At 45.4% G+C, this 26,081-nt stretch overlaps 1 protein-coding gene and 1 long non-coding RNA gene across 5 annotated transcripts in view; one reads left to right on the forward strand and one right to left on the reverse strand.

Moving 5' to 3' along the window:
- The window catches only part of GRB10 (growth factor receptor bound protein 10), a 91,932-nt gene that overhangs the window by 45,270 nt on the left and 20,581 nt on the right, over positions 1–26,081 (forward strand). For all 4 annotated transcript variants that reach the window (XM_081166434.1, XM_081166437.1, XM_081166436.1 and 1 more), the window contains 5 exons: positions 4,819–5,020; positions 5,531–5,669; positions 17,315–17,471; positions 22,978–23,093; positions 25,561–25,635. In XM_081166434.1, coding sequence (XP_081022560.1) covers positions 4,819–5,020; positions 5,531–5,669; positions 17,315–17,471; positions 22,978–23,093; positions 25,561–25,635 — 689 coding nt within the window. The remainder of the gene's footprint in view (positions 1–4,818; positions 5,021–5,530; positions 5,670–17,314; positions 17,472–22,977; positions 23,094–25,560; positions 25,636–26,081) is intronic.
- Positions 15,099–21,208, reverse strand: LOC308571420. Its single transcript, XR_014001410.1, has 2 exons — positions 18,340–21,208; positions 15,099–16,158 (listed from the first exon to the last, which is right to left on the reverse strand). It is a non-coding gene; the product is annotated as an uncharacterized lncRNA (long non-coding RNA).

The raw sequence follows: 26,081 nt of genomic DNA on the forward strand, positions 1-26,081 counted from the left end.
CCTGGCTAAGTGAAAATGCCTGTGGGTATTCACAGGGGAAACTGTGACTCCTCTGCTCCTTCGCTGGCCATGCAGCTGCAATGCTACTGAGAACTAAGCTCTGGGTTGGCTTAGCAAGACATGCAAACTCAGGCTAATGGTTTTTCTCCCCCAGACCGCAAGCAGTAAGCCAAGAATGAATTTTGACTACAGCCTGTGCTTTATCGGAACATTTCTCCACAAGCTGATTGTTGAAATTCATGTTCTCCTGGATCTTTTGTGTTGTGGTACAAAAACAGGATGGGATGCGGGTGTAAACCACTGTGGTGTAAACCACTGAGCTTTGGGCTTGCCGATCGGAAGGTCGGCGGTTCAAATCCCCGCGATGGGGTGAGCTCCCGTTGCTCGGTCCCGGCTCCTGCCAATCTAGCAGTACGAAAGCACACCAAAAAATAAATAGGTGGGAAGGTAAATGGCGTTTCCGTGTGCTACTCTGGTTTTGCCAGAAGCGGCTTAGTCATGCTGGCCACATGACCCAGGAAAACTGTCTGCGGACAAACGTCGGCTCCCTCGGCCAGTAAAGCGAGATGAGCACCACAACCCCAGAGTCGTTTGTGACTGGATTTAACTGTCAGGGGTCCTTTACCCCCCCCTTTTTTTAAATACAAAAACAGGAGTGTCTATCAATAGTTGTCTCACTCACAGTAGCTGCCTTTTAGGGAAGAAAACCTGCTGATCTGTGAGAAATTCAGAATGTTTGGGACTAATTCAGTGTGATTTTAGGATAATCTGTTACAAGTGGTTTTGGGAAGTGGAGCTTAATTTTGAGACGGTTCGTGTGAGGTTTCATATCAATGAGGAGAGAGATGATGCGTTCCTTATTAGCTTCCGGCACTGAGTCCTGGTTAACATGTCTGCATCACACAGAAGTTCATTCAGTACCTGTTGTACGCATTTATTTCCAAAGTGGCAGTAGGCTGTTGTGCCTTAAGGTCTCCTAAACTACTCTTTGCCCCACGTTTCCAGCAAGGAGAGTTCACCCTCATAGCAGTATGTGTGCTGCTATGTGCAATTTCCTGAACAAAGGCAAAAAACCAACAAAAAACCTGGAAGGGGGAATTCCTTGCTCCTCCTATCAGAGAACAGCGCCTCGTCTTCCTGCTGTGAGCAGTGGCAGCTCCAGACTTGCCTGATAGCAGGGTGTGGCAATGGCTGGATCACGCGGCCCGGTTGCCTGTAGGTGCTCTGGGAATTGGCAGCCATTGCAGATGGCTCCTGAGGCTTCCCTTTCTGGTTTGGACGCAAGAACTGAGACAAAAGGGTTTTCTGAACAGCACAACAATTGCAGCGCGGCTCAGGTGCCTCAATGGTGCCATGTGTTAGCATTTTTAAAGGTATTTTACATGCCACCTTGCACTGTTCCTGCAAATGCTGTTAATGGAAAGACTAAAGTGAAAGGCAACTCTCTCCCAAATGCTTGGGAGTTTTATTTTTTTAAAGAAGCTGCAGTATTAGGATCTCAGCTAGAATGTATACTGCAGATCCAGAAAGGCAGGGCCGGCCTGCCCATGAGGCAAGGTGAGGTGACCGCCTCAGGAAGCAGGGTCCACAGCTACCCTCACCCCTTCTTCCCTGGAAGGGGGGGGAAGGATGGCATTTTGGGGTCCACCTCAGGTGCCCAAATGTCTTGGACCAGCCCTGCATAAAGCAGACTCAAAGAAGCTCTTCGAATCAAGAAGGCTTCGTTTAGAAAATGTCTTGTCCAAATGAGAACAAGGGATGCTAAAAAAGAACTTTGAGGAGCAAATAAAGGAGGATAAGGAGATTGCAGAGAAGCTGAAGGAATTGTTTGCATCTCCCTTCACAGAGGAAGATACAGTGATACCTCAGGTTACATACGCTTCAGGTTACAGACTCCGCTAACCCAGAAATCTTACCTCGGGTTAAGAACTTTGCTTCAGGATGAGAACAGAAATCGTGCTCCGGTGGCGCAGCAGCAGCAGGAGGCCCCATTAGCTAAAGTGGTGCTTCAGGTTAAGAACAGTTTCAGGTTAAGAATGGACCTCCAGAATGAATTATGTACAGTGGTGCCTCGCAAGACGAAAAGAATCCGTTCTGTGATTCTCTTCGTCTAGCGGTTTTTTCGTCTTGCGAAGCAAGCCCATTGAAGGATTAGCGGATTAGCGCTTTTAGCGGCTTTTAGCGGCTTTTAGCGGCTTATCTGCTGATCGGATCAGCTGATAAGCGGCTTAGCGACTTAGAAAAAGGGGGGGGGGGAACCAGCAGGAACTCGCAAGACATTGTCGTCTTGCGAAGCAAGCCCATAGGAAATTCGTTTTGCGAAGCACCTCCAAAACGGAAAACTCTTTCGTCTAGCGAGTTTTCCGTCTTGCGAGGCATTCGTCTTGCGGGGCACCACTGTACTTGACCCGAGGTACCACTGTACAGGGTATTTCTATGTGCTTGAACTTTCACAGGAAGGGACTCTGGGAAACTGAGGCAAATAGTAGGGACAATAGATAAAGTTCTGGGCCATGTTGACAAAATAAAAACTGGAATGTCACCAGATCCAGATGGCATCCACCCAAGAATTCTTAAAGGAATCAAGTATGAAATTGCTGATCTTCTAACAAAAATATCTTAAGACCAGCCTCTCTAATTCAGGATTGCCAAGTGCCCAATGTAACTCCAATTTTTGTTTTTCAAAAAAGATCTGGGGAGAGTCCTGAAACTTAAAGGCTTGATAGCTTAGTGTCTGTTCTGGGTAAAGTAGTGGAAGGCATTGTTAGTAGAATTGCTAAGCGTATAGAACAGGGATGAGAAACTCCCATCTCCTAGCAGGGCGACTAAAGAGCCATTGGCTCCCTATCCCTCATGCCAAAGGGCAGAACCGGCTCAGTAACCTATTAGAGTTCTTTGAGAGGGCCAACAAGCCTGTTAGAGGTGATCCAGTTGACACTGTGCCTTTAGACATTTAAAAAGTTGTCGACAATGCACCTCACCACCAAGGAGCCCTGAATAAGCTTGGGAATCATGGAGTAAGAGGAGAGGGCTCTCTTGTGGATCAGTAACTGGCCGAGAAACAGGAAGCAGAGAGCGGGAATCAATGGATGATTCTTCTCGTGGAGGGATGTACAAAGTGGAGTTCCCCAAAGACTGGTATTAGTGCTATTAAATAAAATCATGGGTAAAGTAGTGCAAAAAACCCCCTAATTTCATATGTGGCATTTGTAACTAATAGGAACCCCCCAAGTTTCTTTTCCTACATATTTTGCTTCTTAAATGCTATGGGGGCACCTCGCATGGCCATGTCCCGCACCCCAAAGAAGCATTGGTGTGAATGCAGTTCAATGCCGCATCACATTTCCCCAAAGGTATGGCTGTATCGTGAATTAGAAGACCGAGCTGTTCTTACTCTGCCCAGACAGACGCTCAGCCTCGGATTCGCTTAAGCCTGGTTTTCAACTCTGGGAATCCTTAGTCCTTTGTATGCCTTCTCAATTTCCAGTTCTAAACACAGGCTTGGTGAACAAACTTGAGTGTTTCAAGTACTAGCATATTATGAAATGTTTCAGTAATTTTTACTGGCATTCTAATTTAGTTGCTCTTATTTTCCTCAGTCATATCAGCTAGTTTGGCTTAAAATGTGCAAACAATCACTTATTTATTTATTTATTTATTTATTTATGAAGTCCTGGATTACAAATACTTGGTTCCTGAGAGTAAGTGCAAGTATTGTCTCTGCACTTTTCAAAGGAAGCACTGCCACCTGCTGGTTACCTGCTTAAAATCCACCAGCTACCTTTTACTTGGTGCTGCTCTCCATCTCTGACAACTCTGCTTAATCCTGGTTGTAAAGATTCTAAGCAGAGCGCTACGAAAAACACACGCGACCCATATTTATTTTAAAAAAGTATTTATATACCGCTAAACCACAAAACATATCAAAGCAGTTTATAACAGTAGAAAGATAAAAGCCAAAACAAATTAAAAGCATTAAAAACGGATTAAAAGCAAAAATGTTAAAAGCAAGCACCAGTAAACCATTGTGGGAGGTTTACTCTTAATTGCCTGCGTAGACCAAGTGGAATAAAAGCTTTCAGCAGGCATTTAGAAGCTGGCACAGCAGATGCCCCCTGAATCTATTGGGAGAGAGTTCCACAGGACTGGGCCAACGACTATTTTAGACTAATGGCTAAATTTCTTGTTGTCGCCAAACGATCCTCACCAACTTGGGGAACGACCAGAGATACTCCTGCAGATGTTCTCAGTGAACAAGCTGGAATATAAAGGTTCATGTGATCCCTGAGGTTTCCTGGGCCCAAGTTGTTCGGGGCTTTGTAAATCAATGGGAGAATAGCTCCAGAGGTCTGTCCTCTTGAGTCAGGAGTAACCAACCTTCAGACAACACGGAACAGTTTTCCCAGGGGGCTCCCCAAGGTTGCAGTGGAATGTCTCTTTGCTTTCTACGCTGTGATCTGGTAGGCTCCTAAGCGACACTCCAGCCCTCTTGCAGTCTATTGACCTTAGAAATCGCCTTATTGCTTCGACCCATATTAAAAATTAACCCAAGTTCAATGACAGCACAAGCTGTGGTCAATGTAAAACAGAAGCGAAAGGAGTGCTGTTGAAGGGGTGGGGTGCGTAGAAAGAGGAGCGCTTTCTCAAAATGCTAAATCCTGGTTTAGCATTGCAACTGAATCAGTCCAGTATGTGTTCCACCTTCCTGGGCAAACCTGTCCCTTACATTCTTTCTCCAATATTCACCAGTAGTGCCAGCTCTGCCCCTGTTTTGTTGCTTCTGACTGTCAGTGTGTCTGTTTTCTTGTTTCTTTTCAGATGATGATGTGGACTTGGAAGCGTTAGTTAATGATATGAACTCCTCATTTGAAAGTTTGTACACCCCCTACAACGTGCATTCAGAAAGCACCCCACTCCTTCACAATGGCCAGCTGCCAGCCTCAGGAACAAATTCACTGCAGCCTGTATCTCCAAAGCAGAAAGTCCAGAGGTCTCAGCCAGTACGCATCATGGCAGTCAGGTATGGAAGCAATGGAGCAATGCCTTCCTCTTAAGAGTTCTGGAGCAAACCAACATGGCGAGCCAGCGTAGCTCAATAGAAAAAAACATAGTCCTGGATTCTGATAATAGAACTAAGCGAACGACATTTCCCCTCTGCTTCAGTTGCTATCTGTGTTCAATGGGACGAGTACTGTCTTATTTTAGTGGTTTTGTACAGGAATAATCGAACCAGTCCTTGGCCTTAGAAGCCGTAGTATATAAATTAAATAATATTTTGCACAGCATTTCCTGAGTTTCAGATAGATGTCCGTGTGCTTCCCTGCCCTCCCACCTGAAACATGATTTTCCCTCCCTACCCCCTGCCATGGCATCTTTAACCAAAACTTAAGGTTACATCTGCACCAACTTTAACTGAGGCTAATACTGACAGGGGGTGGCAGGGGGTTGGACTCGATGGCCCTTGTGGTCTCTTCCAACTCTATGATTCTATGACCAGGTACCGACCTGAAAGCCTTCTTTTGTTCTGCAGACGCCTTCAAGAGGAGGAACAGTTCAGAACATCCTCTTTGCCTGCCATACCGAACCCTTTTCCTGAGCTTTGCAGCCCCACAAGCTCACCTGTCTTGGCCCCTGGATCTCTACCTCAGAATCAGCCTGCAAATAAACAGGTGAGATTTGTCTTTTCTGTTGCATTTTTTAGAATGGTTGACTGTTTTTATCATAGTTACAGATAGGTAGCCGTGTTGGTCTGCCATAGTCAAAATAAAAAAATTCCTTCCAGTAGCACCTTAAAGACCAACTAAGTTAGTTCTTGCTATGAGCTTTCGTGTGCATGCACACTTCTTCAGATACACAGTTTTTATCATACTGAGTTTTTGATTTTGGTGTTTTGGAACTGGCACCTTAATCACATCAAGAAGAGGAGAAATGTAATGTTTTACTAAAAATACAACTTATTTCCCACGAGTAGTGTAAAGACTTGTAAGTAACACGGTCTACAGACTTCAGAGCTTTTTTTTTTAAAAAAAGTCTTGTCCGTACAAAGCACATCAAAATCCTTCTGCATACAGGAGGCTGTTCTAGTGAATGAAGAAATCCAAGTTTGTTCTTTGACTTTTAGTACTGTAGGCAATGACTCATTTATTTTGGAATACCAAAAAGTTGCTTGGAGTTATCGGTGACTGGATTTATATGGCATATCCAGAGCTCTTACCTGCCATCTTGCTGACTTAATGTTGTTTCTACAGTAGCTGCATTACTTTTTAAAAAGCATTTAATACAGCCATGCAATTAAATTAGAAGGGATTTTTTTGGTCTTTCCTTGTCATAGAAATTAAAGAAGAAAAGGGTAGCATCAGGAGGAAGGGAGCTGTGAGGCATTCTAGCCAGTGAGAAATATCTTCAGCATAAAAACCTCCAATATAATTGTGAACTAATTGGGTTTTTATTGAACAGTGTCGGATAAATAACGTCTTTCACGTTTCCCCCCCCATACAAATTGGTAAATTTTAAAACAAATCAGCCCCAGCTCATGGGTTATGATGCTAACTTTTAAAACTACCCAATGTTCGTTTTAAACCAGAACCCTTGTTTGAATGTAAATCTTCCTTGGATGGGATTCTTTAAAAATGAAACTACCGTATTTTTCGTCCTATAGGACACACTTTTCCCCCTCCAAAAATGGAGGGGAAATGTGTGTGCGTCCTATGGGGCGAATGCAGGCTTTCGCTGAAGCCTGGAGAGCCCCACCGCCAGCCCCACAAGCTCAGGGGACAACGCGGAGGCGCAGCGCGCCCAGGCTGAGCTACGCGCATCTCTCTGCAAGCTGTGGGTGCCCGGCGCTGGGCTCCTATGCTTGCGGAGAGCTGCATGTTCTGGGGGCTGGGGTCGGGGGAAGCTCGGGCTTCCCCAGCCCCGCGCCTGGGGGGGAAATAATTTTTTCCCCTTTATTCCCCCCCCCCAAAAAAATTAGGTGCGTCCTATGGGCCGGTGCGTCCTATAGGGCGAAAAATACGGTAAATTCTTACAAACTTCTCCCGGCCACACAATAGGATGAGGGGGGTGGGAGCGCATGACCCTGACCCCTCGCTCAGGCTTATTTAGGCCTATGTCCACGCAGCATGAAATCGCGGCTCCGTTTTGTGTCCAAATGCCACTCTTACTACCAAGGCCATTTCTGGTGATCCCATCAGATTGCTTTTTGAAGACCCCTTTGCTTGTTACCGATTTCCTACACGGAAGTCGCTTTCATGTGGGAAACAGCATGGTTTTTACATGAAGTTGGTAATGGGCTTTGCAGCTGGGAGGAACCTGCAGTTGGCTTTGGCTTCTGAGCAAACATGCACACAGCATATGAGTCGGGTCACTGTGCCCTGTGATGAATGTATTGAAAATGTACTGTTCCTTGGAGAGAAAAATAATAATGGCGGAAAGCAGTTGTAATTTATCTTTTCTAATGGTACAATATTGAAGATATGAGTACAGTGGTACCTCTGGAAACGCACACCTCCAGTTGCGTATCCTTCAGGATGCGAACGCGGCAAACATGGAAGTATTTTTCTGGGTTTCATCCCACGCGCATGCGCAGAAGTGCTCTACCATGCCGCGTGAATGTGTAGAAGCGCTCTACCACCCTGCGCACATGCGCAGAAGCAGTCCCTCCGGTTGCGGAAACCTCAGGATCCAACCGGAGCTCCGGGACGGATCCTATCCGCAGCCGGAGGTACCATTGTACAAAGTTATTTAACTGCCTTAGTCCTTCTCTACGAGTTCACAACCATTTTAAAAATCTCCAATTTGAAAGCCATATAATATGAATTTGATTTCACCCAAACGTTCCCTTATTTGGCTTATGGATCTTTTTTTTCTTCTGGTTTCCAATCCAGTTAGCAAATCAACCCGCTTTTCCAGCTCTCCTCCATCCCAGTTAGCAAATCACCCTATATTCCCATTTTTGTTAAAATGGATGACATATTACAGGAGATGGGACTGATGGGCACAGTTTGGTTTCTCCCATATCCTCCTAAAGTTAGAAAAACACTGTTGGGACTCTTCCTCCAGTTTTCTAACCTTTGTGTCAATGACGACGACAACAACAACCACCCCCACGGCCCCCAATACAACCCCCGCTGCCGGGGGAAGAGGCCTCACCCCACCCCCAGCTGGCAGCCCATTGTCTTGCCAAGATGGGGGTAGAGTGACGGCCACCCTGTAGCCAGGTGAGTGGCACCTGGCCAGGTAACCCCGCACGGTGTCGCAAACCCTGCCGCCTCTTGGGAGGGGTGAGTGGACATTGTCACAGAATGTGTTTGGGGGGGGGATTCCACAGAGCATTTCTCTAGTTTTTTTCTCCCCTTACCTGGTTGATAATACCATTCAGCAATTCAAACCAGACAGTTTGCCCGACAATAACTCTCAAATCAGGAAACGACAACCCTCCTTCATTTTAGTTGGTTTAAATTATTTTGGCTTCTATTACTGAATTTTTAATATTCCATATAAAGTTATTATTAATCACTGCCAAATCACCAGCTTAGGCTCTGTAAAGTTTATTTTCAGAAGAATACACATTTTAACCACAGATATTCTACTTGCAAAATATAACTTGGAAATAATAACTTTTTATTTTCCATTCTAAAGCTCTAATTGATGTTATTAACTCATTAGTAATCTACTTGTTTATACCTTTTAGTTTTCTTTCTGGATTAAAATGATGGTCCCACAATCAAAATGTGTTTAAAATACTGGCTATAAACTTATTGTCTGACTAAAGTAAGTTTTTCCTAAACCATTGTGTTAACTGAAAAACTCATTGTTTTATGCATTGACAGCTAATGAAAGTAATGTGAAATAATTAACTGTCTGGGTGCTCTGTCTTCACAGAGTATGTTTCTTAAAATAGGACTTCAGTTTAGTTGCAAGAGTAACATTTAATTATTTAAACTCAACTATCCAAATAAAAACAGAGCGTGTTAGAGCTGTGCAATATGTATATAAGAGCAGCTCTTTAGGGTGGGTCCTGTAAAAAGTGATCTGTATGCACAAGAAATCTAGCTCTTGAAGAATGTGTAAGCTGCTGGAAAGCTTGATCTGCAGCTTGAGGGATCGTTTTGTGGCAGCAGACAAAGCTGTGAATGTGAACCTCCTAAAACAAAGCTCTCCTCTGTTGTGGAATTTGCAGGGCTGGAAAGGAAGCCAGCTGAGGGCAGCCTGAAAAACTGGTAGACATTGTAGAAGGAGACCCGAGTAAGGTCAGGCAGGACAACAACTGGGGTGGTCAAATATTTGATGCGTCGGGAAAGAGCAGGACTCACTGGTAATTGGACTGACATGGCTCCATGGAGAGTTTTTCGTAGTGATGTAATGTTGGTGCTCTCTGTGCTGGGTGGGAGGCAGCAGGCAGCTTCCTTTGAGGTGAGTGAAATGGAGAAAGGTCCTTCATGTAATGGAGGGGTTTTTTTATATAACAGTTTAGCACAACAAAGAGTTTGGTGAAGAACTCGAGTCATGAAGCTTGGGTGGAGTTGAAAAGCTGCTTCCTGTACCTTCCAAGCAGGGATGGCTAATCCATGCCCTTCCAGGTGGTGTTGGGTTTCCGCTGCCATTACCTTGGCTGGTGGAACTTAGGAACCCCATAACATCTGCAGGGCCGGGGATTACCCATCCGACATACAGAAACACATAGCCTATATTTGAGATTCCTGCTTTCTGAGCTCAGGGCCTTTACTCCTGCCCTCAAAATTTGAGGGTGGCGGTGGCGATGAATGGTAAAATGGGACAGACAGCTACACAATTTGTCCACAAAATGTGTCAATGACAACTGCAAATAATAATAATAATAATAATAATACAGTGGTGCCTCGCAAGACGAAAAGAATCCGTTCTGTGATTCTCTTCGTCTAGCGGTTTTTTCGTCTTGCGAAGCAAGCCCATTGACGGATTAGCGCTATTAGCGGCTTTTAGCGGCTTATCTGCTGATCGGATCAGCTGATAAGCGGCTTAGCGGCTTAGAAAAAGGGGGGGAAGGAAAAAAAACCAGCAGGAACTTGCAAGACATTGTCGTCTTGCGAAGCAAGCCCATAGGAGATTCGTTTTGCGAAGCACCTCCAAAACGGAAAACTCTTTCGTCTAGCGAGTTTTCCGTCTTGCGAGGCATTCGTCTTGCGGGGCACCACTGTAATAATAATAATAATAATAAATAAGCTATTTATACCCTGCCCATCTGGCTGGGTTTCCCCAGCCACACTGGGCGGCTCCCAGCAGAATATTAAAAACATGGTAAAACATCAAACATTAAAACATTCCCTAAACAGGACTGCCTTCAGGTGTCTTCTAAAAGTAAGATAGTTGTTTATTTCCTTGACATCTGATGGGAGGGCATTCCACAGGGTGGGCGCCACTACTGAGAAGGCCCCCTGTCTGGTTCCCTGTAACCTCACTTCTCGCAGGGAGGGAACTGCCAGAAGGCCCTCGGTGCTGGACCTCAGTGTCCGGGCTGATGGGGGGTGGAGACGCTCCTTCAGGTATACTGGGCCGAAGATAAATCTTGTTTCCACAGTAGGCAGCTGTGATACCATAACCTAAGTTTGATTTTCTCTTATGAATGAATGAATGAATTTATTATTTCGGTCACAGACCAGTTCCAGCTCACATATAATATCAAGAAAGTCATAAAACACGATAGGGATACATTTGCGCTTGTCTCCTATGGGTATAAACTAAAATCTAACCCGTAATGTAAGCTGTAATTTCTAGTTGTGTACAAATACTTTGGATGCAAAATTTCCAGCAGTTACATGTAGGTGCCTGCTGTGCCAAAGGATATTAGTTGAAAGCATCTTGTGTGAGTCAACGAAGGTTCCAGCTGTAAAAATAGAAAAGGTCTTGCAATTGCTCTTTATACACCTCTGGAAAATGTGCAGATAGTTGTTTCACGTACCAAACCCTCCTCAAAGCTAAAATAAAAAAATTCTTTCCAGTAGCACCTTAAAGACCAACTAAGTTAGTTCTTGGTATGAGCTTTCGTGTGCATGCACACTTCTTCAGATACACCTCCTCAAAGCTGTTTGTGCTAATGTTTGTGCCCTTGTTCCTTGGATCAACTCTTGTAAAGCAATTCTCCGTTTCAGTCTGCTGAATACAAAGCCGATCAGGGCTTCCTTTGTTTCATGTTTGTTTGTTTGTTTGTTTGTTTGTTTGACTTATTAGTCGCTTGTCACCCAAGTGACTTACAGCTGTACACAGACTACCATAAGCGAAGAAAAAAGGGGAGAGCGAAACAAACACAACCCACCCTCCATATAAATAATAACAAATAATATTATACTCAGATAATAAATAATACTTCCACCCACTAATTAGCAAACAATAAATAAATAAATAAATAACCTCCCCCCTTTTAACCTCCCCAACCCACCCAAAAGTCTGGTATCAGGCCAGCTGTTGCAAATCTGCAGAGGGCTGGTGGATCCCATGTCCTCCTCCAGGGATGGTCTAGATTCCCTCCTCCTTTGGGGGTGGGAAGGGGGGCAGTATCAAGGAAAGGAGAAAGATGGCAGCAAACGTTTTACCTACTTTGCCGTTGACCAAGCTACTGTACATCTCCTGCTGCCGGTGGTGTTACTGGATGCTGTAACTGTTCTGAAATACAGTCAAACCTTGGTTTTCGAACGTCTCGGCTGCTGAACGTCTCGGAAGCCGAACACAGAAAACCCGGAAGTGAATGCTTCTGTTTTTTGAACGCACCTTGGAAGTCGAATGGTTTCTGAGGCACGTTTTTCCATTTTTCTCGATGGAACTTGCTGACAGCCCTTTGATCCTTGTTTTTCAAACGTTTCGGAAGTCCAAACACACATCGGGAACGGATTATGTTCAAAAACCGAGGTTCCACTGTACTTCAAGTAGAAGATGAAGCTTGCATGCCTATTATGTTCACAATTGCATGTTGAGCCAGTCTGCTGAAGTGGGCAGAGTGTTGAGGTCTGGTTTCAACTTGGCTATGAAACTCATTGGTTGCCATTGGCTGTTACTGTCATTTTTAAGTCCCAGCTCCTGCCAACCTAGCAGTTCAAAAGCACGTCGAAGTGCAAGTAGATAAATAGGTACTGCTCCGGCGCTGCTCTGGTTTTTGCCAGAAAGCAGCTTAGTCATGCTGGCCACATGACCCGGAAGCTGTACGCTGGCTCCCTCGGCCAATAAAGCGAGATGAGCGCCGCAACCCCAGAGTCGGTGACGACTGGACCTAACGGTCAGGGGTCCCTTTACCTTTTACAGTTCTTGAGAGCTAACTGCAGCAGTTGAAGGACAAGCAACCACTGGAAATTGGGGACCTAAAAAGTGAGTTGTTACTGAGATCTCTTCTTCTGGACCTGTTGCCTCTTGGCACTTTGCTGCCCCTTAACTTGATCACCTTGCTCCCCAGAAGGTGTATTGGTTATGAGCAGCAGTTGGCATAATCTTCTGGGTACAGGGCTTTTTCTGATCCCCCTTATCATGGGAATTGGGGTTGCTTGTGTGTAAACCTCCAGCCGTTCCCAACTGTTTGGGGTGGTTGCATCTTTCCCCGGCAGAGCAGCCTTTCTGCGCTGCTGCTCGGTCGCTAGCAGAATCCGTCAGCGGGTGTCTCCTAAATTTCCTCCAGCATAAGAATTCCTTAACGGACAACCTTCGCCTCGCCTCTCTGCGCGGAAGCCTTCTGCGCAGAGTGGGCGTGCCAAGCGGTGGTCCTCCACTCTCCTCACTGACTTCACTGGAAGAGTCTCGGAGCCTCCCCTCCGAAGTGCTCTCTGCCTCTCCCTTCTTCCTGGTGTCACCTGGACTTCCTTCCCCAGAGGACGTCCTCTCTCTTCCCTTACTCGTTCCCTCTCCTGCAGAATCTGGGAGCCTCGCCTCTCCACTCTGCTCCGATGTCAGTTCCCTGACACTCCTGGTTGCCCTTTTCTGAACGGTTTCCTTCTCCCAAATGTCCCTTTTGAGGTGACGTGACCAGAACGGTACTGCAAGTGCTGTCTTGGCATAGATTTGCATAATGGCCTTGCGATTCCAGCACCAAGCCTGGACATGGTATCAGACTTGCCATTTTTAATAATCCATTAAATTGGGCACCTAAGCATGGATGAATTTATTAAGTAGGTGAGTATTCACAACTTTATAACTTAAAACTGGTGACATGAAACCATTGTACTAAATGTCATTTTAAGTCTCTCTTCAAAATAATAAAATAGCAAATTCCTACCCTGCCAACGGAGCAGTGTTATCGGGTCCTTTTTGTGTGCTGGAGTACTGAATGTTCAGCCAATCTGGTGCTCTGATTGGCTGAACATTCTCACCCTTAATGTTGAATAGAGGGTGCCTCGTGCGGCTGATGTAACTTGGAAAACTTTTTGAGTCATTGTTAAAAGCAATTGGCTCCTGCACCTGTGTCTCGTTTATCGAGAGGTCCTTTAAATATGATTTCTGGAATAAATTTGTGATTAATTCTTAAACTCGCTCCCCTTTCCTTTCCACTTGAAGCGTGTTCTTGAGAAAACTTCCTGCAATCAATGTTTATTCGAGATAAATTTGTTTTTTCTGAGGTTTTCTTAGCAGAGGCTTTTGGCTCCCGTCATCCACTGTGCCGTTAAGTCACAGTTTCAGCTCTGGCAGAATTAAACTGAAATATATGTTGTTGTAGCTGTTGCTGCTGCTGTAGCCTCTAGCAAAACTAAACTGAAATTGTTGTTGTTGTTATAGGATTCCTTACTAGCCTGGAAAAACTTCTGTCTTGTTATTCTGCTGTTAACAGCAGTTTGTTCTGCGGGAAATGGCAGGTGAAGCTTTGTTGCAACACAACAAAATAAGAGTATCCCTTGCTGATACAGTGGTGCCTCGCAAGACGAAAAGAATCCGTTCTGTGATTCTCTTCGTCTAGTGGTTTTTTTGTCTTGCGAAGCAAGCCCATTGAAGGATTAGCGGATTAGCGCTATTAGCGGCTTTTAGCGGCTTATCTGCTGATCGGATCAGCTGATAAGCGGCTTAGCGGCATAGAAAAAGGGGGGGGAGGGAAAAAAACCAGCAGGAACTCGCAAGACATTGTCGTCTTGCGAAGCAAGCCCATAGGAAATTCGTTTTGCGAAGCACCTCCAAAACGGAAAACTCTTTCGTCTAGCGAGTTTTCCGTCTTGCGAGGCATTTGTCTTGCGGGGCACCACTGTACCTTCAGATGTAGCCACACTTAGACTTGACCTATAACAGCTACAACTGCACACTCAAACAGCTACAGAAGTTGGTTGAAAAGTTGGCAACCCTATTTTTTAAAGTTAGGTATTGCACATTGCCAATGCAGTCGCAGGCAGTGCTTTTGTGTTGAAAAAATCTGTTGCTTAGAAACAAGTCAAATTGAGAAAAAAGGCTTAAGTTGCCTTGGAGCTTCTCACAGGTACCATATTTTTCGATCTATGGGACGCACCGGACCATAGGAGGGGGAGAACAGGGTGGGGAATTCTCCCCCTCTCTGCTCAGTGCCCCTTCAGTACCTCTTCCATTTTCCTCCCGCTTCGCTGAAGGGGCGCTGCACAGAGAGGGAAAACTGTGCACCAATCCCTCTCGCCCTCCAGGCTTCAGGCGGCTATCCACAAGCCTTCAGAGCACGGCGGGAACTCCTGCAAAAATTGGCCCGGCGGGGGTGACGTGGCTGGGATTCAATCTCCCGCCCCTGAACCGGGTCAGCAAGAGAGTGCAGATGCCCTTGAAGGTGAGCGGACTTGTATGCCAAGGCCCCGTGCCCTGTAGTTCCTCATTGATTAATAAACACACCATGATAATTGATTAATAAATTAATTGATTAATAAACACACCACTGTACTGAGTAAAGTGGTACCTCTGGTTGCAAACGGGATCCGTTCTGGAGCCCCATTCGCAACATGAGCAGAATGCAACCCACATCTGCGCGCGGGTCGCAATTCGTGGCTTCTGCGCATGCGTGTGATGTCATTTTGAGCGTCTGCGCATGCGCGAGCAGTGAAACCCAGAAGTAACCCTTTCCGGTACTTCCGGGTCGCCGCGGGACGCAACCTGAAAAGATTTAACCTGAAGCAAACGTAACAAGAGGTATGACTGTATTTTGGATTATGGGCTAAAAGAGGCCACAACTTTATTGGTTACAGATGTGAGGGTTTGGCTTAGGCACTGGGTGAAACCAGGCTATATCTTGACTCCCGCCCACCTGCAGGGAGTCAAAATAAGGGTAAGCCACCAGAAGGGGGAGCCCTATGACTTACATCAAATAGAGGCAACCTGAGGGGTCCCCGTTGGGCTCGTGGCATGGCCCTAGCCCACACCCAGGCTTCGGACAGGACACCCCCAGATCCCTTTAACAGGATACCCTTATCAAGGAGGGGCAGGTGAAGGTTACAACCTCCCCTCCTTTAAACAGAGGGGCCGGCCGGCTCAACCGTAGCACAGACCTGGCCCTGTTCAGGTGACGTTCCCACCTGCTTTATTGGCTGCCTGTTTTACAAAAGCTCCTTGAGAGAGACTTTGCATGTACCTTCGCTATCCATGAAAATCTTTCAGTAAAAACAGTAATAGCAAAAGCTCCTCGAGCCCTCAGAGGCCGGCGCTGGGCTTAAAGGGTGCAATGGGGGGAAGGGGGGGGGGAGACTGCAAGCGGGAGAGAAGGGGTCGCTGCTGCAGCAGCCAGCTTTGGGGAAGTTCAAGTGCTTTCTTCCTGCTAGCTGAGCTGTTGCAAATGATTCGGCAAAGGAACTGCCAGTCCACGGAGCAGGCTCGGTTTGGGCTTTAGAACGGCTCTTTTCCCCTTGTGAACTTTTGTAGTAACGGAAAGTGGCTTCTGGGTTCCTGCGTGATGTTCTGGCACCTCTTTTTTTAATGCATGTGGGTGGGGGCACAAAAGCAATATCTTTTTCTTTTTAAATTTTTTCTGGGGAGCATAATTTGGAAGTCTATGGGTTGCGAGGGCCAGGATCACATCAGTCTCAGGAAGGGCTGGGATTGGTCTCTCCAGGGTGGTTTGATTCCGTACCTTAAAAGATGGTGCGTCACCCTTTGAATGACGCTCTGGGAGAGTTGCCTGCCTTCCTCCAGGAAAGGGTGCACATTTTGACGGAGGAACTCTGTGACCGACTCGGGTACAGTGATCTGCTGAAATTGCAAAGCAACCTGTTGGAGTGGCAACAGGTTGCAGGAGAGGTAAAGGGCAAACTCTTTCCGAAAGAGATTACCTATATTTTAAATATGCCATCTTGTTCTTCTGACTACTGCCTTTTTCATGCTGTTGAGGTAAGATTATTTCTCTCTCCCACCATCTCATTACCTCATTCCATCCCCCCCTCCCCAAAAAGAAATTATTTTGTTTTCCTGGGAACTAGAATGTGCCTCTTAAACGTTAGGTTAACACAGGGTTAAATCTTGGTGCTCTGCATTTGGGAAACACTTTTTTTGCAGAGTTAATGCTATTGAAGTAATATAAAGCTGTAATAAGGAATCGTCCGTCTAACTGTGAGGGTCATAGAGAGCTTGCTAACTATATTATTTCCTTATTAATACTTAGAGCCTATACAGTGTGTCTATATTTAGTTGCAAAAGAATACTGGAATCCGGGGAAGGGGGTTGAGGGAAGTGTGTGTGAATAATGCTCATAATGAATCTTTTGATTTTAAACGCCCACGAGATAACCATATTTTCAAAGGACAGATTTTCCGCTGAGTTTTACTGCACACTAAAAGAAGGACCTATCCTGGACGCTGTGAGATTAGCACCTCTCTCACCCCTCCGAGAAACCAAAACGAAACAAAATTGTTTCTGAAGCCCTGGTGTAGGATATATATTAATTTTTTAATTAGTACTACTATGATGTATTTTTGCTGGCGTAGTGCGTTATCTATCTGTGTCCCCTCTGTCCAACCTTCCTGGAGAAGACCAACAATATTGCAAAATAAATTGTGTTTCCGGAGCCTGGGAATTCAAGAAGCATCAAGTACAGATTGTGATTTTGTGGGAGCACAGAAGCGCAGAATATGTGTTTTTTCTCTATCTAGTTGATATGGGTAGAGATGCACTTAAACGAACACACTGTTCGTGTGTCTGCATGTGCACACGAATAAGGTTCCAGTGTCCTTCAAAACTCCTTGCCTCTTCCCAGAGTAAAAATCTTTCAGATTATGCTTAGTTGGCAGAATTTGGGTTGCACCTTGGCACAGAACTTTACTACTGTAGTGCAGAATATAAACAGTACTGACCACGTAGAAGTCATCAGTTTCTTTTTAAAAATGTTTTTATTGCTATTTTAAAGGCATATATATTTTTTGTATTGCAGGATATAAAAGTCTTTACAGAAGACGGAACATGCAAAGTGGTCGAGATCCTAGCGGATATGACAGCCCGGGACCTCTGCCAGTTGCTCGTTTACAAAAGTCATTGTGTGGATGATAACAGCTGGACCCTAGTGGAACATCACCCTCTCCTAGGATTAGGTAGGGAAGGAAGTTATCTTAAAGTGTAATATCCAGCACTGAGCAATAAATCGGCCCACTTTTTCCAGGTGATCTGCTTTAAATATTACGAATGGATTTCTGTCTGTTATAGGTGAACACTTGGTGCAACAATTAAGATGCAATATATTTGAGCTTGGGTTTATGTTGATTTTAATTTATCTGTAATAGAGGGTAACAAATACCTGGCAGATATTGACATTCACATGTAAATTTTGAGGATCCCAGATAATTGTTATGAATGCCACCTAAATATAGAGCGTGAACAGAGTGACATTAGGTGACAATATTCACTGATTGTGTATGTAACTCTTGTGGAGGGAGACATGCACAAAATGTATCTGGGCATTCTTTGTAATACTGTACACTGATGGTTTTGTGTGTGACTTTGGCAAATGAACAGTTTATGCAAATATAGATGGACTCCCAGAAGAGAATTTGATGTCCTAGACCATAGGTAGGCAAACTAAGGCCCACGGGCCGGATCAGGCCCAATTGCCTTCTGGATCCGGCCCGTGGACAGTCCGGGAATCGCTGCGTGGATTGCCAGCGCGCACGTTCTTTCCCTCTCCCTCACACGGCGGCAGCGGTGCCTTCTCCTCCCTCCCTCCTCCTGGCTTCTCCCTGCCCTGCCTAGAGGAGGAAGGGGGCTGGGCTTCGTTGGTGCCAGCAGCAGCGCTTGAGCAGCCACCATTTTAAGCAGTCCCTCTCCGGAGCCCTTTCGCTCGCCCTTCATCGTCCCGCAGCCACTGGGGCTTGTGGTGCTCTTGCATCATTCCCTCCCCAAAATATAGTCTGGCCCCCCACTGAGGGACAGTGGACTGGCCTCCTGCTGAAAAAGTTTGCTTACCCCTGTCCTAGACAGCTCAGCCGGTCCCCAGGCTTGGGTCTCGAGCACCCTGCCATGGCTGTCTACTTAAGAAAGCCCCACACAGGGAGAGATGCTTCCTTGGACTTTGTTTCAGGAAGGTGGAAATGGCAGCAGCACATCATGCTGCAGCATGGAAGTTCTTGCATAAGCCTTGACACTCTCCCTTCCAGGCAGCAACTCTTGCTGGAATTAAGAAGCCATGGTTACACAGTTGGTGCGGGAGAACTATGTGGAACTGGTTTAATGGTATATACCTGGAAACTGGACGCTGCCTCTCTGTCTCTCTCTTCCTGTATCCTTTCTTTCAGATTTGTTAGTGGTGTGTTGCGCTGTATAATCCTCTCCACTCCAAAAAGGTTCCTGAGTAATGTGCCCATGTAGTAAGGCATTAACAGCGAATTTCATTTTGATGGATGTTGTTCAGAGGCAGTAAAAGAAGGCATGGTGTTGGTGGGAGTTATGAGTGTCAGCAATCTAAAAACATATTTTTAAATAACAAGAGTCCCTTTGATCAGAGATATTTTATGGGCGGCATTTATCATATTTGTGAAGTCTTAAATGTCAATGTGATTTCACTTTAAAAAGTTAACTTTTTCTTGCAAAGTAGTACATTTTTGAAAGAGACTTGTAGACTTGCCAAAGACATATGGAAGAAAACAGAAAAACATTTTGAACGATGTTCTTTTAACCGATTCTCACTTTAAAATTCTAGGTCCTCATTTTATAGGGCCTTTCCCATCCAAGATTACCAAGGTGCTGTGTAAACAGAGGCTTTTGTCCTTTGTGTCCAATATCCTCCTTCTGCCAGATTCTTTCAATGATGCCACAATTCAGTGTCTGTGACATCACAATAGCTTCCATGGTGACTAATTGTGCTGTCAAACTCTGCAGTGTGACATCGCTGAATGAATTAGGCAGCAGGCTGATGAGGAAATCAAAAGCTTCTGTTTACATACACAAATAACTTGGTAATTCACAATGATGGGAAAGGAACATTATGCTTATCAGTCAGTATTTTGCTTCAGCTGCATTCTGAATTTAGTTGAAATCCATTTTGTTGTAGATCCAGGATTTGCACAACATGTAAATGAGAGCACTCTCTCTCTCCACTTTTCCCACAACATGTGCAATTTTATACACTTCTGATCATGTCCCTTTTTACTTGCCTTTTTTCTAAATCAAAGAGCCCCAAATGCTGCAGCCATTCCTCATGGGGTATTGCTCTGAGCCCTTGATGGTTTTGGTTGCCCCTTTCTGAACCTTTTCCAGCTCCACAACATCTTTTTTTAGATGAGGCAAGCAGAAAAGTAGGGAGAATTCCAAATGGGAATACTTTCCGAATTTTATTGAACAAGGTGCAGCTCTTACGATCCTCCCTCTGGGAACTTGCGCATTTGTTCGTTCACACTAAGCCTTGCTTTATCTTAGCATTGCATTTAAACTGGGACATTGATTCCTTTAGAATCAGAAGTACTAGGGCCCTGGGAAGTTCTAATGGCAATTATTTAGCTGTATTTTTTAGTAGGGCTCCCACCAACAATTTTGAAGCTTCATTCCCATACCCTGTTTGCAACGCAACACCATCGCAAGGTGCTCAGGTTATCTCCTCTGCTCAAGTTGTCCATGAGATGGTGGACAGTGGAATTCAGTCTTCAGAAGGGAACTCCTTTTCATGATCCTCAATGAACTTTGATCACAACAGATGCCAGTTTGCAGGGTTGGGGATGCACATTGCCAAGGGTACTTCGTACAGAGGCGCTGGACACCAGCAGAGCTGGCACACTCCATATCATTCATTCATTCATTCATTCATTCATTCATTCATTCATTGTATTTGATAGACTGGGATTTTAATGTGTTTTCTAGCTCCATTCTCATTCATTTCTTTACATTTAGCTTCTGGGGTTTCCTTTTATATGAGTGGGAAATAAGTCCATCTATGTTTATGTTCCAGCTCTGTTTTCTTTTCATTGTTTTTTAAATGCATTTTTCTTTTAATTTATAATTTTAATATAATTTATATTTCTTCAGACCTAGGGTGTTCTCTGAATGTGTAGAAACAACCCTTATTTTATGTGGCCCCATTTTCCTTTCAAATTGGTAGATCTCTACAACTTAAGTTGACTGTTGGAGGGAATGCTGGCCACACTTGCAATATTGTGGTATTTCAAGAAGTATACATTGGTACCTCGGTTTAAGAACAGCCCTGTTTATGAACGATTCGGTTTACAAACTCCGCAAAACCGGAAGTAGTGTCCCAGTTTGCAAACTTTACCTCGGTCTAAGAATGGAAGCTGAACTGAGGAAGGGCACCAGCGGCAGGAGGCCTCATTAGGGAATGCACATCTCAGTTTAAGAACGGTTTTGGTTTAAGAACGGACTTTTGGAACGGATTAAGTTCATAAACCGAGGTACCACTGTATTGTTGCTGAACATGCAGAATAAAGCAGAAAAAGCAATCAGGAAGCTGGAGGTCCTTCACTACAGAAGGGTTTTTCTTACTTTGAGAAGAGAATGCGGGGCTAAAAGGATATGATGGATTCATGCACGATATAGAGAAAGTTGATAGAAGTTTTTTGCCCTCCCTTATTATGCTAGATCTTGGGTTAACTGTCAGCCAGTTAAACTGAATGGCAGGAGAAGATGGTCAGACAAAAAATACATCATACAATGCTTAATATATTTCATGAAGTTTGCTACTACTAGATGTGGCAATGGCCATTTATAAAGAGAACTAGACATCTGTAAAGGGACCCCTGACCATTAGGTCCAGACGCAGATGACACTGGAGTTGCGGCGCTCATCTCACTTTATTCACCGAGGGAGTCGGTGTACAACTTCCGGGTCATGTGGCCAGCATGACTAAGCCGCTTCTGGCGAACCAGAGCACCGCACGGAAACGCCATTTACCTTCCCGCTGGAGCAGTACCTATTTATCTGCTTGCACTTTGATGTGCTTTTGAACTGCTAGGTGGGCAGGAGCTGGGACCAAACAACGGGAGCTCACCCCGTCACGGGGATTCAAACCGCCGACCTGCTGATCTGCAAGCCCTAGGCTCTGTGATTTAACCCACAGCGCCACCCGCGTCCCATAGACATCTTTAAGTAAGGGAAATCTGTCAGCTGCTAGTCATGATTCCTATTAGAAATCCCCAGAGTTCTGAAGCAGAAGCTAGGGAGCATTGCGGTGGAGGGCTGCTCTGCTCATGGGTTTTGCAGAGACATCTGGCTGGTCAATGTAGGAAACAGAATGCTGGATGTGATGTCTGCACCTGGCCTTATCCAGATCCTGCCCCACCCGGCCCCCAGCTGACATACACCTCTTAACTGTGGTTAGAAGAGTAACCCCATTTACTCGCACATTGACTACCAAACTTGGCTATTTCTTCTGCAATATTAAATAATATGTAACAGCACTCATAACCCCATTGTTATGCAGAAGTTTTTGGGCCTTCCTGAATTACTGTATTTTTTGCTCTATAGGACGCACTTTTCCCCCTCCAAAAATTAAGGGGAAATGTGTGTGCGTCCTATGGGGCGAATGCAGGCTCCTTGGCTTCAGTGATAGCAACGCAAAGCCTCCGAAGCGTAGAGGGAGCGCTCCCTCCGTGCTCCACGTTGCTATCGCTGAAGCCTGGAGAGTGAGAGGGGTCAGTGCGCACCAACCCCTCTCGCTCTCCAGGCTTCAGGGATAGCCGCCTGAAACCTTCGGAGCGCAGCGTGAGTTCCCACTGCGTTCTGGAGGCTTCAGGTTCCTTTCGCTGAAGCCGGGAGAGTCTTGCTCTCCCGGCTTCAGCAAAAGGAACCCGAAGCCTGTGGAGCACAGCGGGAACTCTCGCTGCGCTCCGAAGGCTTCAGGGATCTTTGAGGCTGGCGGTGGGGGAAAGCAGCGTTTCCCCCCACCGCCAGCCCCACATGCTTGGGGGGCAGAGGGAAGGTGGCGCGCCGCCTTTGTGCTGCTCCCCGACCTGGTCTTTGAGGCCCACAAGCTCAGGGGGCAGTACAGTTGAACTCACAGAACGCACTTGAACGCACAGGACGCACCTTGTTTTAGAGGGGGACAACAAGAAAAAAAAATCTCCCCCTCTTTGCGCAGCGCCCCTTCAGCAAAGCAGGAGGAGAAATGGAAGGGGCTCCGTTTCTCCTGCCGCTTCGCTGATGGGGCGCTGAGCAGAGAGGGGGAGATTTATTTATTTTTCTTGTTCTCCCCCTCTAAAACAAGGTACGTCCTATGGTCCGGTGCGTCCTATAGAGCAAAAAATACGGTAATACTTTCCTTGGAAGGAGAGACGGGGAGGACCACTTGTGTGATATTGGATGGCTCCTAACATTTGAGGTAGTGGCCTGTTTTAGAACAGTGGTTTCCCCAGTATATTCTGGGAAACCTTGGCATTTCTTAGAAATTTATCAGCAACTACTCAGTGGAAAGATCAGTAATGGACATACCAATCTTCTTTAGTTTACAGCCGGAAGGGAATGTTTGCTGCATTCTTGGGCACACAGTCCATGTCCTTTATTTATATGTGCTGGGTTTGCATGTGCGCGCAGACACAGGAGCACAAACCTGCTTCCACTGTTTACTAATTCGAAATATTATATTTTATTTTCTGTTCTTAGAGAGGTGCTTAGAAGATCATGAACCTGTTGTTCAAGTTGAGTCTACAATGGGAAGTGAAAGTAAATTTTTGTTCAGGAAGAACTATGCAAAATATGAATTTTTTAAGAATCCTGTGGTGAGTATCCTGTTGTTTTTTCATAATGTCTGTGGTCTGGGGGGATGTCTTCTCCATGTGCCTTCTACACTGTATAATTTGGATTGGGTTTTAAAACACTAGATGGTATCATAGCAATAATATGAAAGATTCTTACAACATACAGTGGTACCTCAGGTTAAGTACTTAATTCGTTCCGGAGGTCCGTTCTTAACCTGAAGCACCACTTTAGCTAATGGGGCCTCCCGCTGCCGCCGCGCTGCCAGAGCACGATTTCTGTTCTCATCCTGAAGCAAAGTTCTTAACCCGAGGTACTATTTCTGGGTTAGCAGAGTCTGTAACCTGAAGCATGTGTAACCTGAAGCGTATGTAACCCGAGGTACCACTGTATATGTAGAATAAATGCCAGCAGAAAAAATAGTAGTAATAAGGAATGCTAACTCCCTGTGGATTCCCACGCCCTCTGAAGATACCTGCAGAAGATAGTCTCGTGAAGAGGCACCCACCCATTTCTTCCGGCATTGCTCATTTGTTAAGTACCTTCTTTGAACACAAGAGGTTCTCAGTTTGATCCTTGGCTCTCCATTTAGCAGGATCTCAGGAGGGCTGGGAAAGACCCTAGAGAGCTACTGCCAGTCAAAGCAGAGAATACGGAATTACATGCTCTAACCCTGTATAAGGCAATTTCATAAATTCACTGTGTCATCATCCATCATTGTATACCTCAAAACAAGCTGCATGGTTTTACTGACAACGGCAGTAAATGATGATTGCTCTGAATATCATAAAGCTTGTTCCTCATTTGTGAAGCAAATAATACCATTTGAGGCAAATGGACTATCTGTTTCTCAGCTCATTCTTCCACAAATGTTAAGCCTAGTTAAATTAAACCTTTGAATCGCTTAAGATGTACCTTTGAGTATTTATGGGATCATTACAAGCCTTGCACAAATGCCCTTGCATGGCAAAAGCACAGGAGTCAAACATTGTTTGCATACTGCAGGCTTCCTCAACCTTGGCCCTCCAGATGTTTTGAGACTACAGTTCCCATCATCCCTGACCACTGGTCCTGCTAGCTAGGGATCATGGGAGTTGTAGGCCAAAAACATCTGAAGGGCCAAGGTTGAGGAAGCCTGGCATACTGGTTCTGGGACTTTTGGACTTCTCAAATTAGAAGGGTCTCCAAAAGCCCTCCAGTGTAATCCTCTGCAGTGCCGGAAACACAACTAGAGATGGCCTCTGACAGAGGGCCACCCGGCCTCTGTTGGAAACCTGCCTTGAAGGAGAGCCCACCACCTTCTGAGGTAGTCCATTCCACAGCTGAACAGCTCTTACTGTCAGAAAGGTCTTCCTAATGTTTAGTCACAGTCTCTTTCCTTGTAACTTGAATCCATTGCTTTGGGACCTGTCCTCTGGAGCAGCAGAAAACAAGCTTGTTCCATCTTTCATGACAGCCCTTCAGATATTTGAGGATGGCTATTATATCATCTCTCAGCCTTTTCTTCTCCAAGTGAAACATACACAGCTCCCTCGACCATTCCTCATAAGGCTTGGTTTCCAGATCCTTGATCATTCTCCTCTGCACATGATCCAGATTTGATGCAGTCCTGTGAGGTGCTGTGCCAGAAAAGGGGAGGCAGCGCATTGGACTTGAAAACATTGAGCACTGGCGCTTACCCTCTTAAAATGGATTTATACCTTTGCAAAAGTTGTGTTCTCTGACCTGGAAGCCCTAATCCCAGATATGTGAGGGCTAGCTAGTTATGATTAAGGGAGGCACCCTACACTTTATCTTAAGACGTCTTTAATTGTAGCTTCCAGACATTAAGACTTCCAGAGCTGAACACTTGGGGAAGTTTGGTTTACACTAATCTTTGTTTTAAGGGACACGGGTGGCGCTGTGGTCTAAACCACTGAGCCTAGGGCTTGCTGATCAGAAGGTCGGTGGTTCGAATCCCCTTGGTGGGGTGAGCTCCTGCTGCTCGGTCCCTGCTCCTGCCAACCTAGCAGTTCGAAAGCACCTCAAAGTGCAAGTAGATAAATAGGTACCACTCCGGCGGGAAGGTAAACGGCGTTTCCATGCACTGCTCTGGTTCGCCAGAAGCGGCTTAGTCATGCAGGCCACATGACCCGGAAGCTGTACGCTGGCTCCCTCGGCCAATAAAGCGAGATGAGTGCTGCAACCCCAGAGTCGGTCACGACTGGACCTAATGGCCAGGGGTCCCTTTACCTAATATTGTCTTGTTATATTTTTCCATAATTCTATCAATATATTAACCAGTGAGTGACATAGTTTATTCAGCTAGGTCTCCAGATTTTGGTGAACTCTGTGATCAGCCCTCTCCAGAATGACCAGTGGGCAGGGACAATAGGAGGTGTCTACCCTGCTTCAGAGGAAGTTCATTCTGTGTACAAAAGAGGTTTGAAGCATCCTGATGCCGTAATGTTACCCTGTCTCTTTTCTCTCTCTCTTCCTCACACTCCCCAGAACTTTTTTCCGGAACAAATGGTTGCTTGGTGTCAGCAGTCAAACGGCTGTATTCCACAGTCACAACTTTTACAGGTAGGCTGAAGTAGAGTTGGGAGTAGTTTTCCATGTTAAGAAACTGAATATATCATTGATGAGTTTGGGTTTGCAGATGCATACTTCAAGGCTAGTTGAATAGATACTGTATTATCGTTTCAATAAATCTCAGCATTTATGTTTAAAATATTCTAGGCCTATTCAGAGGTTACCATTTTTACTTCCATTATGGGGGGGGAAGGGTAACAGAAACAGGATATGATAAAGCCGCTGATTCTTTTGGAGGGTGGCAAACTCACAGAACCCGGTTGTTTAACTAGGGCTGCAAAATCTCTTGAGGCTCAGGCTGGGAGCCAGAGTCAGCCCACTCCTTAAGCAGAGTGCAGTGGCTTTCTCAAGCATTATGGACGTCACCAAAGAACAGAAAGGTCCCTACACAAAGGAATCCATGCAGGCAGCATGGTTCACTATGAGAGGCAAGATGG

The sequence above is a fragment of the Podarcis bocagei genome (genome assembly GCF_964188305.1).
Source record: "Podarcis bocagei genome assembly, chromosome: 13".
NCBI classification, from domain to species: Eukaryota; Metazoa; Chordata; class Lepidosauria; order Squamata; family Lacertidae; genus Podarcis; species Podarcis bocagei.